General features: G+C 35.3%; 3 protein-coding genes across 4 annotated transcripts; 2 read left to right on the forward strand and 1 right to left on the reverse strand.

Moving 5' to 3' along the window:
- Nucleotides 1-118: 118 nt before the first annotated feature.
- si:dkey-245f22.3 (uncharacterized protein LOC492819 homolog) lies at nucleotides 119-4,493 on the reverse strand. Its single transcript, XM_059528803.1, has 6 exons — nucleotides 4,371-4,493; nucleotides 2,700-2,750; nucleotides 2,059-2,191; nucleotides 1,830-1,967; nucleotides 1,526-1,753; nucleotides 119-723 (listed from the first exon to the last, which is right to left on the reverse strand). The coding sequence occupies exons 3-6, from the start codon at nucleotides 2,162-2,164 to the stop codon at nucleotides 410-412; spliced, it is 786 nt and encodes a 261-aa protein (XP_059384786.1). The 5' UTR covers nucleotides 2,165-2,191; nucleotides 2,700-2,750; nucleotides 4,371-4,493; the 3' UTR covers nucleotides 119-409.
- Nucleotides 4,494-4,806: 313 nt separating this feature from the next.
- On the forward strand, nucleotides 4,807-11,191 carry LOC132119512 (CXXC-type zinc finger protein 1-like). Its single transcript, XM_059529545.1, has 15 exons — nucleotides 4,807-4,893; nucleotides 5,052-5,076; nucleotides 5,535-5,650; nucleotides 5,742-5,842; nucleotides 5,956-6,080; nucleotides 6,339-6,494; nucleotides 6,578-6,715; nucleotides 6,908-7,015; nucleotides 8,631-8,809; nucleotides 8,924-9,131; nucleotides 9,260-9,370; nucleotides 9,492-9,541; nucleotides 9,917-10,013; nucleotides 10,683-10,835; nucleotides 10,916-11,191. The coding sequence occupies exons 1-15, from the start codon at nucleotides 4,820-4,822 to the stop codon at nucleotides 11,060-11,062; spliced, it is 1,788 nt and encodes a 595-aa protein (XP_059385528.1). The 5' UTR covers nucleotides 4,807-4,819; the 3' UTR covers nucleotides 11,063-11,191.
- A 1,290-nt stretch (nucleotides 11,192-12,481) lies between these two features.
- LOC132119513 (uncharacterized) lies at nucleotides 12,482-19,989 on the forward strand. 2 transcript variants are annotated; one of them, XM_059529547.1, is made up of 16 exons: nucleotides 12,482-12,619; nucleotides 13,119-13,489; nucleotides 13,667-13,804; nucleotides 14,433-14,556; nucleotides 14,642-14,783; nucleotides 14,820-14,988; nucleotides 15,083-15,165; nucleotides 15,334-15,365; nucleotides 15,470-15,640; nucleotides 16,555-16,617; nucleotides 16,698-16,730; nucleotides 16,817-16,897; nucleotides 17,159-17,323; nucleotides 17,692-17,922; nucleotides 18,976-19,110; nucleotides 19,197-19,989. In XM_059529547.1, the coding sequence occupies exons 2-16, from the start codon at nucleotides 13,152-13,154 to the stop codon at nucleotides 19,671-19,673; spliced, it is 2,382 nt and encodes a 793-aa protein (XP_059385530.1). In that variant the 5' UTR covers nucleotides 12,482-12,619; nucleotides 13,119-13,151; the 3' UTR covers nucleotides 19,674-19,989. The 2 variants fall into 2 exon arrangements, with proteins under 2 accessions (XP_059385530.1, XP_059385531.1); XM_059529548.1 differs by having other exon boundaries at nucleotides 17,695-17,922.
- Nucleotides 19,990-19,997: the final 8 nt, after the last annotated feature.

Below are 19,997 nucleotides of genomic sequence, written 5' to 3' on the forward strand. Positions count from 1 at the left end.
GCTGTTTTATATTTTTAATTCAAGAACAGAATATGATACATCTAGTATAATGCAATCTAACATTATCTTGCCAAATCATATCATGAATCATTGCATCAAAATTAGCCAAATGAAAGCAATTTATCTTCATAATAAAATAAAAAAAATATGACCAAATATTGACAAATTGTAATGAGCTAAACAAAAACTTAATATTTCAATATATTCTGTTTCAGGTGACATGTAAATGACATATGCTTTTTTTTCTCCCTCTAATGCATCAAATGCAGCCTAGAAGTATCACAGCCAGGGGATCAACCAGCAGATTTGCATGCTTGTGAAATCAGCACATTATATTTGCTACATTCCATTCCACCTTTATGTGATTGTTATGACCAGTATATAAATGAGTGTGAGATATCATGAGCAGCTAGTGAAACAGAAGCTGAGAGAGTTCCATGCCTAGTTCCAGACACTCAGTTGTCTGTAGACAGAGATCACAAATGGAGCAGTCAAAGGTGTTTTCTCCACAAGTACAGCCACAAGCCTCCATGTATTCAGCGCAGCTGCAACATGAACATAAATCTATATAGTCCTCCAGAGAGGAAGGGTCGCAACAGCATGCGTTAGAGCAGAAGGATGAACAGATAGAGGCCACGCTGTACTGACATCCATCACCAACGGCCAGCACACAATCCCAAAACTTGCAGAACAAACACGCCAACAAAAAGGATGCACACAGGTCTAGAAGTGCAAGAAAAAAAAATAATAATAATTTATTTAAGATGAAATGCATATTCTGCATTCAATACAAGATAAGACCAATTGACATTTGTGGCATAATCTCTTAAAATCAAACACTGAGGTTATGGTAATGCATTTACAGTATATGAGGCCTTATAAATTTTTGGTGGACTATTTCTTTTCATCATAATTTGTGCAGTTGTTTTAAGTTACATTGTCATGGCAACAAAAAAAGTTGAATAAAAAAAGTTTTCAAACTGAATGTTACTTTAGACAGAAAGGGTTAGAAAAGGTTTTTCACGGTAGAATCATGTTAACACACACACTGCTGATGTCTTGTTGCTATACTATATTAAAACAAAGATTGGCCTCATTCACTTCAACTGTAAGCGCCTCACTGTAAACCAGATTATTTTTAAAGAAAAGGAGGGGCGAGTCAAAATGAACTTGTTTTGGGGTAATCAACAACACCTGTTGTCTGAGCTTCACTTGTATTGAACCCAGCATATTCCATTAATGGCTGAATCACTGACAAAATTGCACTGATTTGCTGACGACAGTGTAGTCCATCATAAATCTGCTATCCTGTTTTGTATAAATTTAAGAGCTTTTATACTACTAATCAGCACCACACCAAAATGTTTGTTGTGCATCCTCATCAGTATGATAAAAGATGACAGGAAGAGAGAAAGCTGTTGTCAGTTGTGCTAGTGAGGAGTTCAGCATCTATAATGCATAAGATGTCATAAAAAACTGAATCCCTCATTTAATTGAGTCAAATGTAATTTGAAGTGTTGCTTACCTTCAACAGGAGCTTTCAGGCTCAAATGACTCGATGTGGAGCTGGAGGACTTGCTGATTTTGCGATGACGGTGTGTTGCTTTATAATCAGTGATATGTGATTTTTTAAGATGGCTTGTGGGTAGTTGAACGCAGACAGGAAAAGCATCGTTGATGTCACTGCCAGGAGGGTTTTTGACATTTTGAAATGGCTTTTTCACATCTGTTTGTACTTCTTTGATATGCACATCTATAAAAAAGGAGACAATAATAAAGTTACATGGACGTTAGCTTAAAAAATGAACATTGGTGTGTTGGATATTCACCAAATGCTAGCGGTTTTGATTTGCTCAGAGGAGAAATAAGACACAAGTTTTCCTTCCCAGAAAGTTCATCAGTCGGTGATAGTTCACTGTCCTTAAGACACGTTCTTATAGATTCCAGGTCTTTTACATCAGATGACTCTGCTAAATAAATAAACCACACTATTAGTTGCTTTTTTCCTCTATACTGAAGTATAAAAAGAGAACAGAACAGTGTTACTGGTAACATTACCAGTGTGTTCGCAAGCTGATGTACTAAGACCTGAATTGTTTTGCAGCTCATCGTCACGAAAGTTGGATTTTGAACCACCATGTTCATCCTCGTGGTCACATTCCATCTTTTCAAACTCCTCTCACTGTATTCGCTACAACAAGAATAAGCGTAAAGATGTAGAGTGAAAAAATGCCGGAGCAATTGAACTCTTAACTATGTCATTAAATATTCAAACACAGGAAGCAAAGAAAAGAGATGTGCTACAGTCTGTGGCATATTTTAAATACTAACGGTAAAATAATGTAGAGGGAGAAAGCTAATTGATCACTTGACATGTTGATATATTATGGAACTAACAGTTCATAATTTGAACACTCTTTTACTTGTTTTGTGACAAATATGACTACTTTTATGGATGGATATATTCATTTTCGAGTTATACAATTGATATGCACAAAGCATATAATAATATTATATAAATGCAAAAAATACAAAGCCTAGCACAAAAAGTACTGATGGAGCAAAAAAGTGCCAGAGTCATTAATCTATTATTAATGTCAATCCATTTGGCAAACATATTGTGTGACAGAGATAAGAGGCATCTTAGATGTAAAGAGGGCAATAAATTTCAGCAACCTATTAGTCCAATGTTTGCTTACCTTGAGTCTGAGAGATGCCAGGAAAGCTTCTTTTCAAGAAGATCTCAAAACCTTGTTTTGAAAAAATAAATAACAGTTCAAGTTGGAAGGATTTTAACTGAGATAAACCTTAAATTGATTATATGCAATAGATGTTTAAAATATATATTTTTACACTTTTTACAAATAAATTGTGTTAAATCAGATTTACACAAAGTTACTTGTGGTGTTCCACAGAGTTCACTATTAGGCCCCAATTTTTTTTATTGTATATGAATGATATTTGTAAAGTGTTCAAAGTATTGAAAATGGTTTTGTTTGCTGATGATACAAATTATAATGTTCTGGAAAAAATTTGGAACAGCTTCTGAGTACAGTGGAAGTCGAACTGATGAGTTTAAAAATTTTTTTCTAATATTTAGTATTCGCCAAAGTAACAGTAAAGTAAAAATAAGGATTAGCAATGAGGAAATAGAAAGAGTGTATGAAAATAAATTTTTGGGTGTTATAATTTATCAGAAATTATGTTGGAAAGCTCATATAAATTATGTAAAAACAAAAATGTCCAAATCCATTGCAATATTAAACAAACACAACATACTTTGAATGAAAACACATTGTATTGTGCGCTCATAGTTCCATACATTACTTATTGTGTGGGGGTGGGGGTCATACATATAAAACTAATACAAATTCACTATATATGTTACAAAAAAAGCTATAAGAATTGTTAAACAGGGTGATTATTACGAACCAACAAACAAATTGTTTATTAAATTATATGCTTTAAAATTTGCTGATTTAGTTAATTTATCTACAGCACAGGTAATGTACTATAATAATTTACTTCCAAATAAGAGAAAGTCAGTATAAACTAAGAGAGAATGTTTGTTTAAAAAAGAAAGGGCAAGAACTAATGCTAAAAATCAGTGTATATCTTTTAAAGGAATAATTGTGATAAGGAATTAAAATTATTTAATTCACTTAGCAAATTTAAGAAAATTTATAAAAACGTGTTAAATAATTATATGACTCATCAATAAAGTGTAAGTATTATTTAACATATTGAAATAATAGCTGGAATGTGTATTCCTGTAATTATGTATGTTTGTATATTATGGCCATAATTACCAGTAAATGTATTATGTAACTTTTGTTTATCTTGTATTATCAAACTAGTGTAAAAAGGTTACGTACATCGATTAAATATGTATGAAGGGCTTATTAAACAAGGCATACAGCTTTTTCGGAAATTATTTTCATTTATTCATTTATTTATTTTTAAGTTGTCTGTAAGGACCGAAATAAACAGAGTTAATTGACTGATTAACTGATTGATTGATGTTGAATATTCTCATCACAAACAATTCAACATTACAAGTTATTTAAAACTCTCCTGGAACCCAAATATCAAATCATTATCGTAAAAACACACAAAACACACTTGACCTCGTCATCACGTAAACAAAGTTAACCCGTATCGTGTCGACAAATTAATACAGATACATATATCAGCAGGAGAAGTATGACATTTATAATAGTTTCTTTATCAACCTAAATCAATTTCTTTAAATAAATAAATAACACACACACTAAGCTGCCTGCTGACTTTTCCTACTTTTCCAAGTTATGCCATATATAATCTTAGGAATTGTTATCTTTGATCATTCAAATTTATTTAAATGCACTAACCTTCACCACCACATTCATCCCATCGTCCGTCAGATGCCAAATTGATTTTCTCGTACTTGTGCTGTAGGGGCCGTTGCTTTGCCCAATCATTATCCACTCGTTAGCATGACATAAAGTGTTGATAGGACCCACATGCACCACACCCCCTACCAATAAATAAACGCAATCACATATATATATATATATATATATATATATATATATATATATATATATATATATATATATATATATATATATATATATATATATATATATATATATATATATATATATATATATATATATATATATATATATTTGCATTTATAGTAATATAATTATTGTTATTATTGATGTTGTTTATTATTAAACAGTAACAGACAACACACTGATTGTTAGGCCTTTAGGCTCTACCATAGAATAAGTTTCGTTTTTAAACGACCTAGAAAGTGAACGTAGTTTTCTCAATGAGGACTTTTATTATGACAAGCAGACCTCTGGCCAAACAGAACCGAAACGACGCTGCTAGCTGCTGTTTGAGGTAATAATTATTAGGTTTATAATATCGGTCCAATTCGTAGTTTTGTGTGAGGAATTTTACTGTTGTCATGGTCGAAGCATTCAAGACCCTGGCGTGTCCACGCAGTGAGATATTATCTTAATTAACCCTCATTTTCTCTGTTTGATCGGCTCTTCTAGAAGGCGGGGGAGTCCGTTAGCGATGGTAAGTCTGCTATTATGATTTGATTTGATAGCATATTAGCAAATTCTTAAGCAGTTTAAATAAAACAAAATAAATGCTCTAATAACAATCGTTGCAAATGAAACAACGAATTATTTCACTAATTGTGTAAACAAAAGTACATTTTCATAGATTCATATCTAATCAGTTTTCTTGTTTACAAGTGTGGTATCATGCTAATATGTATTGCGACTCACTGGTGTAGAACTGCAGTCAAAACATGTAAACATAATGTCTAATCTTTGTTTAGTATTATTATTGTTACTATTAGTATCATTTTGTTATTGTTTATAATTTCGGGTGTGGGATGCCATACAAACACTGTCTCTGAATCTCGACAATCTTTTGAGGTTGATAAATTTCCGTTTAGTGTAACGTTAGCTTGTTGTAGTTCATGTATTTGTAAACAGTTTTCCATCATTAGCTTACTGTCTTCATAGGACAGCGAGATGTCTGATATAGAGCAGATTCCAGCTATGAACAACACTGTAGTAGATGGAGAGAATGCTCCTCTCTACTGCATTTGTAGAAAACCAGACATAAACTGCTTTATGATGTAAGTCAAATCTTGTTCTCACAAAAATATGACAAAACAGTGCATGTTTCCAAATTGAGAACTTAATTTATAACAAATCCCTTTCCCATAGTGGTTGTGACAACTGCAATGAGTGGTTCCATGGTCACTGTATAAATGTGACAGAGAAGATGGCCAAAGCGATCCGGGAGTGGTACTGCAAACAGTGTCAAGGTCAGTGACTAATGACTTTTACCTGAAGATATTTAAACATGCACTTGAACAAATTAAATATTGTGTTAGAATATCTGTTAATGTAGCATTCTAAAATATTCTTCATCTCTTAGAATTGGATCCATCTCTTTCGATACGGTATCGGAAAAGGAACCGTGATAAAGATGTTGAGCCAGAGAGAGTTGAAAGACGATCCAGCACTCCAGAGTACAAGATTGATAAGCGACGAGGGTCTAAAGTTAGTATTTCTCCAGTTTACCATATAAGTTTGCTTATTATAGCAACACCTCCTCTATTGCATTATGGGGGGACGGTCATGTATATAATCTCATCTTAGTTAAAGAAACAGTTAAAATCACTTACCATATACTGAATATATACCTTATAACTATTAAGTTATTATACGTGCATGTGTAATATTAGAGTGTATAATTATTACATTTATTAATAAAAAAATAATTGTAAATGATATTACTGTCCACTAACTGCATTGCAGGTGAAGCGCTCTGCCCGTATGTGTGGTGAATGTGAACCCTGCACTAGGACGGAGGACTGTGGTCAGTGCGACTTCTGTAAAGACATGAAGAAATTTGGCGGCCCAAACAAGATTCGTCAGAAATGTCGTCTAAGGCAGTGTGTTGTCCGTGCACGAGTAAGTGTTTATTTAGGTGCTTTATTTACTTTTTAGGTGGTTTTAGTTTTGTTGTTAATTTTCCTCTCACAATGCTTTTGCAGAAAATGCTGCGTGTTCGAGACGAGGAGTTTTCTCTGTGTGAGAGAAAGGACAATATAATGCACAGGCATAGACGATACTCAGATGATTATGATGAGAACGATATGGAGCCAAATGATCGTTACAAGGACAGAAATGCGGTAATGACTAATTGCACTAGCTTAACCACAACCGCTTAGTATATACATTCATTTGAGCTCTTGTCAGGTTATAAGACATAATTTGACATGAGTCATTTTGTGAGATATGCTTATTGGGGAGGATGCTTTAAGTCTATCACTTATAAACAAACCTCACCCTTCTCTTGTTACTTTTTTTGTTTTTTTTTTAAGTCATGGGGCAGTGATGATGAAGACGGCCCATTTTACAGTCCTGTCCCACGGAAGAAAGCTATAAAAGTCAAGCACGTCAAGAGGAGAAACAAGAAATTTGACAAAAAGGTACAATGAGAAACACGGAGTTGCTTAACCCTTGTGCCATGCTGACAGCCCTTTACCTAATTTGGTGTTTCTAGTCAAAAATCACTGACCATTTGAAAATCTCTTGTTATGCTATATTATCAAACCAAATCTTAAGCCCTATCTGAATGAGACTAGTTTTCTAGGGGGATGTTAGAGAAAGCTGTGTTGCACAGACTCATGGTGCTTTTCCACTGCAGGGTACAGTATGGCACAGTACGGCTCATTTTTTGGGGTTTTCCACTGTGTACAGTACCTGGTAGTTTTTTTCAGTATCACCTCGGCTGAGGTTCCAAGCGAGCTGTACCGTTACCAAATTGTGACATGTAAACCCTGTTGATCACTGATTGGCCGAAGAGAATCGCCATTAAAGAATCGCCACTACCTGTGTCATTAAACTTGCAATACAAGACACTAGACCTGCTAGATTAAATCAGCACAGCCAGTGAGGATCGAACACGTTCACGATGATGTCATAGCTGTAGAGGCGGTGCAATTTTATCGAAATGTCTATAATCCCGCCCACTCTAAAGCAGAACTAAACTGCAGTGAAAGCACAAACTGAGCTGTACCATGCAGTGGAAAAGCGCCATTAACTTTGTGATTTCAATCCTGTGCAAATCTGCCATGTCTGTGTTTTTCTCACACGACCTCTATAAAAATTCCAGAGCAAATCACCTACTGTTTTCTGCATTGATCCTCTGAGAAAACGAATCCCGTCCGAATGCAGATGTGTGTGATTGCTGATACTGTATAATCCCAACGCTTCTCCTGATGTATTTTTTTTTCTCCTACCTGAGCTGCCATTTGCACACCAATCTTTCACATTCTGCACCTTTCACTATGGATGGTATCTGACGAAAAAATTTAATATTAAAATTAATAAGAAGAGCCAAATCATGGAAACTGCTATGATTGGCCATTTTAACATCAGTGTCATGTTAAGATACTTGTCTAGATTTCCCTGCTCACTTACATGGGTTTATTATAAGCAGCCACTTGTATAAACTCATGTGAAGTGTATTTAAATAATGATTTTATAATAAATTAAAATGATACTTATACATATTTCATTAGACATAAACGTTTTCACATCTAGAAAACACTCGTTTTGTCAAATTCGAATTAGTACATGGAATCGCAGACATCGTGTGATAAGAATTGAAATGCAAAGGTAGTTTAGAAAAGTAGTACTGTCCAGTATTTTTTCAATGAGCACAGGTTTTGTTTTCTTTTTAGAACAGATTCATAGTAGGCCTCATTTATCTGAGCTTCTTCACCTCAGTACGAAATGGAAAAAAAAAGCATTCATTACATGTTGGTAATTTTGTTCACTCAAAAACTGAGAAGCTTAAACTCAATGATCAGTCAGTTCCAAAAAGAAATACAAAATGTGTTCATTTAAGGGGAAAAAGTTGACCAAAAAATACATAAATAAATACAGTGCTTTGTAATATTATAGTGTAAAGAGAAATTTATTAGCAATTTTATAGGCTGATCGGAACATGAAGGTTAAATAGTTCACCCGAAAATATTATATGTTTTGTTACCTACATTCTTAAAAATAGTTTTCATTAATTGTGCTCACTTTTCACAGAAAGAGTCCCGTCGCCACAAGCAGAAACAGAAGCACCGTGATCGTTCCAGACACAGTGAGAGGGGAGATGGCAGACATGGAGGAGACATGCAACAGTGTCTGGGGCCGAACTGTATTGAGTCAGCACGTCCAAACTCCAAATACTGCTCTGAGGACTGTGGCATGAAGCTGGCTGCCAAGTAGGTTATTTCATTAAGTGCAGCCAACCAGCATGGAAGAGTCACACAATGTTATACCAGTTTAATGTGTTTTAAGAAGATTGTATTGATTTATTGATCTGCTGATCTGTGCAGCCGGATCTACGAGATCCTTCCGCAGCGTATCCAGCAGTGGCAGCAGAGCCCCTGCATCGCTGAGGAACAGGGCAAAAAACAGCTGGAGCGCATCCGCAGGGAGCAGCAGGCCGCACGGATGCGCCTCGCCGAGATGGAGCGCCGTTTCCACGAGCTCGAGGGCATCATTGCCAAAGCCAAGCAGCAGGTGGTCCAACAGGATGAGGATGTGAGTTTCCTGAAATACTTTCTCATGCTAATGTCATTGAATTTTATAGAATAACTGAATGGAATTTATGTGTTCCAGGGATTTGTCATGATTGTTAGAGTAAGCTAGCTTAATGTCCTGTCTTGCAGGTGAATGAAACAGACAGTGAGGACACAGACCTTCAGATCTTCTGTGTGTCCTGCAGTCACCCCATCAACCCCAAGGTGGCGCTGAGGCATATGGAGAGATGTTATGCCAAGGTGAATGTTTTGTTTTCTGTGCCTATTTATTGATCACTGTTCTTTTTTTGTATCTATATGGCATACTTTTTTTGGTAAATGTATTTGAATTATAGTAATGCTTGATTTGTTGTTTTAACAGTATGAAAGTCAGACCTCTTTTGGTTCCATTTTCCCAACCAGAATAGAAGGGTAAGAGGGCTATATTTCAAACATTATTATACAGCACAGCAATTTTGTTTGAATTACCCTCAATATCCTTTGTTTTCTGATTATACTTTCTCTACTTTCTTTATGGGTGGTTAGTCTGACCAAAATTTTACGTGGTGTATATAATTCAAACCTTTTTTTTTTTTTTTCCCAAGAGTTTTTTTACTTTCATTTTTATTATTATTTAGAATAACTGTAATGACTCGTTTTTGATATGTACAGTAAATTAAATACTACACAAGTGGTATTTCCTCTCATTTGATTTTCTCGTTTTTATTTGGCTGACTCGAAACCAAAAACTGCATATTATTTTTTCAAATATAAATAATATATTTCATTCTTTCTCTCCTCTAACAGGGCGACAAGACTATTCTGTGACGTTTACAACCCTCAGAGTAAAACATACTGCAAGAGACTTCAAGTATTATGTCCAGAACATTCTAGAGATCCAAAGGTGAGAGTTTATTGAAATGCTCACAGTGTTTCTGCACAAACTATGGGTACATGTACAACACCTTTGCAGTTTTTACAAGTTTTGTGTACAGCTGACAACATTGTCAAAATGATTCCCACTCACATGGATCCATGAAAAGGACTAAAAAGGCTGTATTATGCATCCTAGGCCAGTAGTTGGTGATGTCACTTTGTAAAGAAATGCTATTCGCCTGCACACATATGCAATCCTTTTGATTGAACATGGGTGCCTCTGATGTCACTGTTTTTACTAATTTGTGTTTTCGTAGTTCACACGGAAAAGCTATTTTCAAAAGCTTGCACTTTGAACCTTCTTTTTCTTACAAAAGTAAAAAAAAAAAAAAAAAAACATTTTCAGGCCCGCAAAACGCTTTTGTTGTGTAAATGAATGGACAAAATGCATAAAAAGTTTTGTTCTTAGTTGAAAATGGTGTTGTGTAAACACCACCTAAACCAGGGTTTTTCCAAACCTGTATGGCTTTCTCATCTAACACACCTCATCAGCTCATTAGCAAAGACTGCAAGACCAGAATAGCACATGTGCTGGGGAGCCTCAAGGATAAGTTTGAAAAACCCCTGATGTCTTCAGACATCTCTTCATGACAGGATTTATGTTCAGTAAATCTCTTTTCTGTTTTTCTCTTATCAGGTCACAGCAGATGAGGTGTGTGGATGTCCACTAGTACGTAATGTGTTTGAGCCGACTGGAGAGTATTGCAGGGTCTCGAAACGCAAGTGCAACAAGCATTACTGTTGGGAGAAGCTGAGACGAGCGGAGGTGGACCTGGAGCGCGTCAGAGTGGTCAGTCAAGACCTTCAAAACTTACTGTCATAATAGTCTGAATTTATATGAATGTACCTCATATTTCCCCCTCCCAACAGTGGTACAAGCTGGATGAGTTGTTTGAACAAGAACGCAATGTGAGGACGGCCATGACCAACAGAGCAGGACTCCTGGCCCTCATGCTGCACCAGACCATCCAGCACGACCCTCTGACCACTGACCTCCGCAGCAACAAAGACAGATAGCCGTGTTAAAAATCAGCGCTTGCTTGAAAAATGATTTGTTTATATTTGTATACTTTTCATATTGTATATTTGTCACTGTTCGGATGAAGTCATTCTTATTAAAACACGCTCTTCATCTGTCTCCTTCAATGTGCATATATTCATTTTACTTTACATTTTACTGTTCAAATTATTTAGTTATGGAATTGAAACAAGTTTTTGTTGTGACCCTCAGATGTCTTGCTTTATTTTAATTATTTTTATTTTAACTTAATTGATATATAAGAAAGCATGCTTACAATCTCTTTGTCTTGGTATAAGCTTTCAGTACACAGAAAAAAAAAAAAAAAAAAAATATATATATATATATATATATATATACATACAGTATAGACCAAAAGTTTGGAAAAATTACTATTTTTAATGTTTTTGAAAGAAGTTTCTTCTGCTCATCGAGCCTGCATTTATTTGATCAAAAATACAGAAAAAAATGTAATATTGTGATATATTATTACAATTTAAAATAATTGTTTTTAAATGTATTATACTTTAAATTATCATTTATTTCTGTGATGCAAAGCTGAATTTTTAGGATCATTATCACATGATCCTTTAGAAATCATTCTAATATGATGATTCATTATCAAAGTTGGAAACAGTTCTGCTGCTTAATATTTTTTCAGAACGTGATACTTGTTTAGGATACTTTGATGAATAAAAAGAAAAAAAAAACTGTTTTTAAAATATAAATATTTTGTAATAACAGTATACAGTCAGTAATTTGGGGTCAGTAATTTTTTTTTTCTTTCTTTTTTTTTAAATAAAATCAATACTTTTATTCAGCAAGGATGTGTTAAATTGATAAAAAGTGATAGTAAAGAAAATATATTATTAGAATATATATTATTAGAAATTTTTATTTTATTTTGAATAAATGCAGTTCTTTTTAACATTTTATTCATCAAATATATTAGACAGTAGAACTGGTTCCAACACTCATAATAAATCAGAATATTAGAATGATTTCTAAAAGATCATGTGATAGACTGGATGTTACATGTGACACTGAAGGCTGGAGTAATGATGCTGAAAATTCAGCTTTGCATCACAGCAATAATTTTTTTTTTTAAAGTATATTCAAATAGAAAACTATTATTTTAAGTTGTAATAATATTTCACAATATTACAGTTTTTTCTGTATTTTTGATCAAATAACTGCAGGCTTGATGAGCAGAAGAAACTTCTTTCAAAAACATTAAAAATAGTAATGTTTCCAAACGTTTGGTCTGTACTGTATATATATATATATAGTGTTTTTACGATATATATAATTTTTTTTAAATAAAAGTGTATATATGCTATGTTGTTAAATCTCTGAAGACCCATCGTGTAACAGTACAAAATGAACGTTATCTCAAACTGCGACAACGACCCAGCTTTGTGTGACGTGAGCAGGGGAGCTTTAATATATTCAGAATGCTTGAGTCACGTGTTTCCGGGTTACAACAACACTTCCGGCCCTTCTCCTGTTTCAGTATTTAAAATATATCAATGTGTGGTTTGTTAAGGAGATTACAGGTAGGTTTTTTAAAAATAGCGAGGCCGTGTTCATGACTTTATTCTAACAGGACCGTTAAAAACAGCAAAATGTCTCGTAAAATCTCAATAATTGTGTTATTTACTATCATTTCACGCTTGCTGACACTTTAGCTACCACGCTAAGTATTGTCGCTAAAACGTGTTAGGCGGTGTCTCAAAACTTTGTATGCTGACTACCTAGACAGCATTTTCCGCATCAGAAGTCGTGGTTTAATAGAGAAAGCGTTTGGCCCTTATATGGAAAGCAACAATAGGCAGAAAGCTTACTGTTGTACTCAGTTGCAGGTGTCTGATCTGAATGCCTAACATATTGCAAAGAGAGTTTTCAAATAATTCAGCTTAATTAAGATGAAAAAGCTTCAGAGAGATAAAAATTGGTTGATTTACATTGCTGAAAGGCAGAAGAGCTAAACAATGATTGTTTGCTGCTTGAAACAGTCTGAGGGTTGCTTCACTGTTTCATATTTCCTTTTTGCAGCTGAAGTAAGAAGAACAGGGAGGCTTTACTAGCATGGAGACAGAGGAAGTATCAGCCGAGGTACCTGCAGAACAAAACGAGGTCAAAGAGGCAAATACACAGGAAAGCAAAGAGTCCACAGCAAGCACAGACATTCAGGACCATGTCACAGAAGAAAACAAAGAGGGAGGTGTAACCGAAACAGAAGGGGAGCCTTCCAAAGACATTGACAAACCACCTTTTGACTGGTTGGAGCCACTCGAAGAAGACTGTGATGATGTTGATTCCCAGAGCTTTGATGGAGAAATAGAGAGCCTTGTGGGGAGTGAACGGAGTGGGAGTGTGGTTAGTATTAGGAAAACCACTGGACAAAGAAGTGGCAGAGGTGTTGGGTATGTACATGATCTGGATTCTACTAACTTGACATCTCATTTACAAGTTACAGAAAAAGAATACATTTTCCTTTTATGCTCTTCACTACTTTATTGTTTAAGCTAAAACAGGTTTGTGTGTGTGTGTGTGTGTGTGTGTGTGTGTGTGTGTGTGTGTGTGTGTGTGTGTGTGTGTAGGAGACCTAGAAAGAGAACACAGTTTGAGGCAGATGAAGGCTGGGAAGATTGTCCATCACTAGGAGAAGGATGGAAACGCAAACTGGTTTTTCGTCGATCAGGCACCAGTGAAGGACGCAGTGATACATACTATATGAGGTATCTTGAGTTTGTGTTTTTTTCCAACTGAAGAGATTTGGACAAATTTAGCATTACAGGACTTGCTGACTAATAGATCCTCTGCAGTTGAATGGGTGCCGTCAGAATGTTTACGTTAAAAGCTTCATGTTTGCAAAGCATTTTAACTTTAAACTGTCACTTGTGGCCAAAATATGAATCTATAATAACACTTTCTCCAGTAAAAATGTCCTCTCACATCAATATCTACCGACTTATTTGTTTACACCTGTTTTGGACTGTTTTTGCGTGTAAACGGTGCTTGGTCTGTGCATCTTTCTCTCCTGATTAAGATTTTTCTCCTCTCTTTGTTCACTGGAAAAAGCAATATTATGAATAGATGACTCGTATTTTAGCCAGAAACAACAGTTTGAAGTTAAAATTGTGTGGATGGATGTATTACAAACACGCAGCTTTTCACTACACAAGCATAAATTGATGAAGTCGTGTGTATTATTGTGATGTTTTTAATCAGCTGTTCAGACTCTCTTCTGATGGTACCCATATTCGCTGCAGGGGATCCATTGGTGAGCAAATGATGTAATGCTAAGGCATTACTATGTGGGACTTTCATTTTGCATTACTCATATATTGCATTTTTTCCTTTCAGTCCAAGAGGTCATAAAGTAAGAAGTAGGGTTGAGCTTGTGAAACATGTAAGGCAATCTGTGGACCTCACAAATTTTAATTTTAAAACGGGCCAGTTTCTTGGTGAAGGGCTTCACTGGAGACAGGTGAAATGATGTTCAGCATGCTCTTTTCAATTTTTTCACTTTGTTCCCATATTTCCCACTAATGCCTACATTCTGGTATCTATAGAGAAGGAAACTGGATTCTCTCCAGGCACACTCTTCTGTACCCAGTTTAACAGATGCAGGTCCTGCGGCCGGAAGTCCAGCATCTTCAACTAGTCTCAGCCTTGGTACAGTTCCGAAGTCGAGCTCGTATTCGATCCAAAAGGATGCCAATACAGTGACCACGCAAAAACGGAGTACCAATACTGGTCCTGAGACAAATACTGCTTTACCAAGTACCACCACTCATCCTATTGTTGATTTGATTGAAGATTCTGCACATTCAAATCCTCCTCCGGTGGGCAGTTCAGTGTCTGCGGCCCCAGTTAGACCCATCAATGGTGCCAGTGGAGATCCACAAAACATGTTTGGGTAGGCAGTGCCCTTTCTTGTTTTTTTTTTACACTCTAGCCTAAATGTCAAAAACAGTGGTGTGAATGTGTTCCTTTTGTTTGTTTGTAATCAGTGTCTGTGAAAAGTGTCATAAAACCTATACTTTTGAAGAGGGACAAACTATGTGCCAGAACTGCAGGCCAGAGGGTAACACAAGTAAGTCAAAAAGTAGTCATTTATTTTCCATTTTGTCAATGTCCTTAATTAAGCAGCTTTATTGTAATAACAGAAATGTATTTTTGGCTATTGCTGTTCCTTTTAAATTATGTATTTCAGATAACATGGTGATTATTTATTGAATGATTTGTTTTTATGTTGGTTTAGCAATATTAAGACGCAGAAAACCCTACAAGAAGGTATGTTTTCATATTGTTGTTGATTTAAAAAAATTTTTTTTTTTTTTGCTGTTTGTAATGTTGCCTTACAAATAAAAACATTTATTTGTATTTTTTGTTCTCAGCGGGTTCCATGTGGCCGATGCCGGGCTTGCCGAAATACAGTGGACTGTGGAAAATGTGTTAGTTGCAAAAATGGTCTGCTACGCCTTCGACTCAATAAAAACTCTCGTAAAGTCGTTAAATGTCGCAAACGGAAGTGTTTGCACCCCAAGCGTAGGGACAGGGTTGTAAAGGTAATTTTTATTTGTTCTCAGCCAGTACATGATATTCTATGTTATGTAAGGAAATATGTTTAAGAATAAAAAGAACCTAGAATATAATCTAAACCGTTACAATGTTCTAAATATACAGTGGCCTCAAAGTGTTTGAACCCTCGGGCACATTGCAAAGTATAAATTCCACTGAAGGGGATGATAAAATATCAAACTAAGCGCATTTAGGTTGTTTTTATGATATATTTGTTTGTTCTGTTAGAAGAACCCCGTTTTTTGTACTGCAACCACTGATCTATATATATGACTATATATATTCTATATTATAGATCAGTGACTGCAACCCACTTCGTATACAGTATTGTAATTTAAATGTTTAAAAGTTTAGGGTAGGTAAGTTTTTTTACAAATGTTTTCAAAGTCTTTAATGCTCATCAAGACCAGACGTTTATGATCAAAAATACAGTAAAAACAGCAATATTGTGAAATATTATTGTAATATAAAATAAGCATTCTACTTATATTTTTATTTCTGTGATGGCAAAGCTGGATTTTCAGCGTCACATGATCCTTCATAAATCATTCTATGCTGATTTGGTCCTCTGGTTTTATATATATATATATATATATAATTATTATTATTATTATTATTGTTTAAATATTTTTTTTGTGGAAACCATGACACTTTTTCTTTGGTAAATAGAAAGTTTAAAAGAACAGCATTTGACATCGGTATCTTTTGATACGATAGAAATGTATTTATTGTCACTTTTGATCAATTTAATGGATCCTTGCTGAAAAAAAAAAATTTAAAAGTAAGAACGAAAATCTTACTGACCTCAAACTTTTGAACAGTAACCTTCTGAGTTACTTTTTATGTCTAATGATCACAAAAGTCACTTTTTAATCTTTACTCATCTTTATCCAATCCACAGACATCAGAATGGCAGTTTTCCAACATGGCTGGATCGCTAAGCACCGCTTCAAATATTTCACAGGTGAAAACTTGCCACACAGTGCTTCATTATGCTCATAAAACATATGAATAATTTAGTCTCCCTCTTCTTTTATATTTCAGCCCACAGTCTCAGATGATTTTGAGGAATCACAGGTAACAGTTTTATGAATAATCTCTCAAAGTAATCTGAGGGATTGCTATAGAACAGCTATATCTAAATGTTGTTTTCCTGTAAGCAGAGTTCCTATTTGCAGTACAGTGACTCAGAGGACCTGTCTGTGTTCTTTGGGGTTAATGATGGTGACGGTGGCCTGGATGAGGTAGAGCTCTAGCTAGCCATTTAAACACACTGCATCATTACACAGCAGTAGCATGATCCAAGTGCCTCGATCACTGATGTTCACATTGTTTGAAGAGATTCACAAAATATTTGTTCTCTTCTTAGTTGGGATATATTGCATTTTAATGAAATTGTCATGCTACAGGCTTAAGCTGCAAATATTTAATACAGGCAGATTTAATCAGAGACTTGGCGTCCTTAATACTCTTCAAATAGTGATTTTTGTTCTCTTGAATTGCAGATGGGTGTACCAAAGGTACGTCGTCGTTCATGTGGGAAGTGTAAAGGCTGCGTTCGCCGTACAGACTGTGGAAGCTGTGATTTTTGCATGGACAAACCCAAGTTTGGAGGCAGCAATAAAAAAAGACAGAAATGCCGTTTACGGCAGTGCCAAAGAGAGGCTATGGTGAGCTGCCAAAATATAATTTAAACCGTATTATTTTTCATGAATTACAATGTTGTTGAATGGTGCATTATTTGGAAACCTTTAATTTGCTTACTATATCTAGTATTATTCTAGTAGTAATAAGACTATTATACACTAACATGTTTGTTATTAAAATCATTTTTAACTGATTCATTGTCAATGACTTTTCTAAGCTTGTTCTTTCTAATTAATCTAACAAAAAAATTGTACCGTTACTTGTTTTGTGTATTTTGGTAATGTGTATGAATAATGTTGTTTAGTGGAATTAGAACAGTTAAATCCCTTATGATTTATTAAGATAAAAAAAAAAAAAAACTATTATAATCTTGTCTCAATGTGTTTAACAGAAGCATTTACTGCCCATGGATGAGGCGGAGATGTTATTTTCTCAGGGCTGGGTTCCTCGCAGAAGGCCACGTTACACATATGGACATAATAGAAACAGGTCCAAAAAGTTATTATATTTGAATATCGGGGTTCCTGCTAATAAGGCTGAAGCGTATGTGCCAAAGGCTTCCTCGGGTGTTGCCCAGGTGGTGAATCGAGACAGGCTCCTTCATGCCAATTACAATGGAAAGGTACGGTGGAGTCCTTAAAGGAAGTTTTACCTTTTCTTGTTGGCTTTCAGTCATTTTTTTTTTGGGGGGGTTTATTCTTGTTGATATAGGCTTATGGTTATTCTGATGTAGCTAACATTTATTTGATTAACAACATCCCACTCTACAATCCACGAAAAGTTGGGGTATATAGAAATTTATATTATAATGATGATTGTCTGGTTTGAGCTTAAACAAATAAAAGGAAACAAAGATTAGCAAGTGGGAAATAAAAAGCAAGCCAATAAGTTCATATGAGGGGCTGTCTTACCTTAGGTTGGGTTGTGAAAGAATGAATAAATTCAGGTTTGTACCTACCAATCAGTGTTTGTTCTAAACCGTGTGCATGCATAGCTGTAGGCTTCTGATGATATTCCCATGCAGAGAGGAAAAGATAAGGTGGAGAAGGCAGACTGTGGGCTTCAGAACTGAATGAGTAGGCAGGTTTTCAGTAATTACATTGAGTTTTGGTTGTCTTGACAATAAAATAAAAGCTTTCTTTCACATTATCTTGACAAAACAAATCCGAAAATAATAGTAACGCATGGCCTTTAGATAATGTACTAAATTAAATAACTAAATATTTGTTTTATATAACCTTTTTAAAGAAATGAATACTTTTATTCAGCAAGTATGCAATAAATTTATCAAAAGTGACCATAAATATATTTACAATATTACAAAATATCTGTATTTCAAACAAATCCTATTCTTTTTAACTTTCTACTTAAAGATCATGTGACATTGTGACTGGAGTAATGGTTGGTGAAAATTCATTTTTTTTAACTGCATACATATACAGTATATATATATATATATATATATATATATATATATATAATTATTATTATTATGTATCTTTTCTTTGTAAATATCACATTGTATGTTTCTGTTCAGGTAGCTCAAGGGTCTACCCGATAAAAATACATTTAGTTAAACATTGGTTCCGGTACTCATTATCAGTCTATTAATAGTTTTTCTTTGTTTGCTTGGTCTAATTAACCAGCTTTATTTCCTGTACCAATTTATTTATAGCGACCAGAGGTTCTTCCTATGGCAATTCCAATAAACTATGCTCGGGGGAGTTTGAGGGAAGGGAATCAATCACAAGGTTTGGCAGGTCAGGAACCGTATCAAGAAGAGCAACAGGAGGACGTATCTTGTCCGTCGGTAAGAAGCCGTTTTAGGAATATGGCATATGATCTGGAAGTTTGAAGACTGGAGAATCTATGACTGTGTACTTCTGCCTTTTGCAGATCACTCAGATATTTAGCATGGCAGACAGTGACCCCATGATCCAAGGCATCGACAGCAATCATGAACTGATGCCTCTCCTGAGATCTCTTCGTAGCATTGTACTTCCTGTCCTCTGGTTCTGCGTCGTGGTGGATGGCCCTCGGTTACAGCTGATGCAGTGCTCCAAGCGCTCCACTATGGCAGACACCACGATTCATATTGAGCCCAGCTTCCACTACCACATCAGCATCCAGGGACAGCCTCTCCTGCCCACTCACAGACTCTACGACAGCCACCCGTCTCGTCTCACCACAACTAAAGAGATTGTTGCCCTCCTCGAGGACCTAGAAAGGTACTGGGTCTGCCAGGGCTCGGGAAACAAGAATTCAAAAAAAGGGTCTGAGGCTGTGTTTCCTGAGCGGGCGGCTACCTGTGACTTCCTCGTTTTTTCAGAAACAGAATGCTGTGAAAAATGCAAAGCTCTACAAAGGGTATGAAGAGACTATTCAGCACAAGGGAGTTAGTCTTAAAGTAATACATCTCCTATTTCTGATTTTGAACTATTCTAGAATATCTTTATACTCTAATATTGAAATATTAGACCACCATTTATTATTATTATTATTTTTCTTTAGAAGGATTGGTACCATTACATTGACAGCTTAATATTTTTTTGGTTACTTTAAACCACAAAAACATCACTTCCCACATTAACAGGTTGGTTCAGCCCTGGTTTTGTTATAATGCAGAATTCAGTTTCTTTCTTTTTGGACAAAAAATGAACAGCACCAGGCTAAATAAATAATGACTTAATTGTAGTG

The sequence above is a fragment of the Carassius carassius genome, chromosome 38 (genome assembly GCF_963082965.1).
Source record: "Carassius carassius chromosome 38, fCarCar2.1, whole genome shotgun sequence".
Taxonomy (NCBI): domain Eukaryota; kingdom Metazoa; phylum Chordata; class Actinopteri; order Cypriniformes; family Cyprinidae; genus Carassius; species Carassius carassius.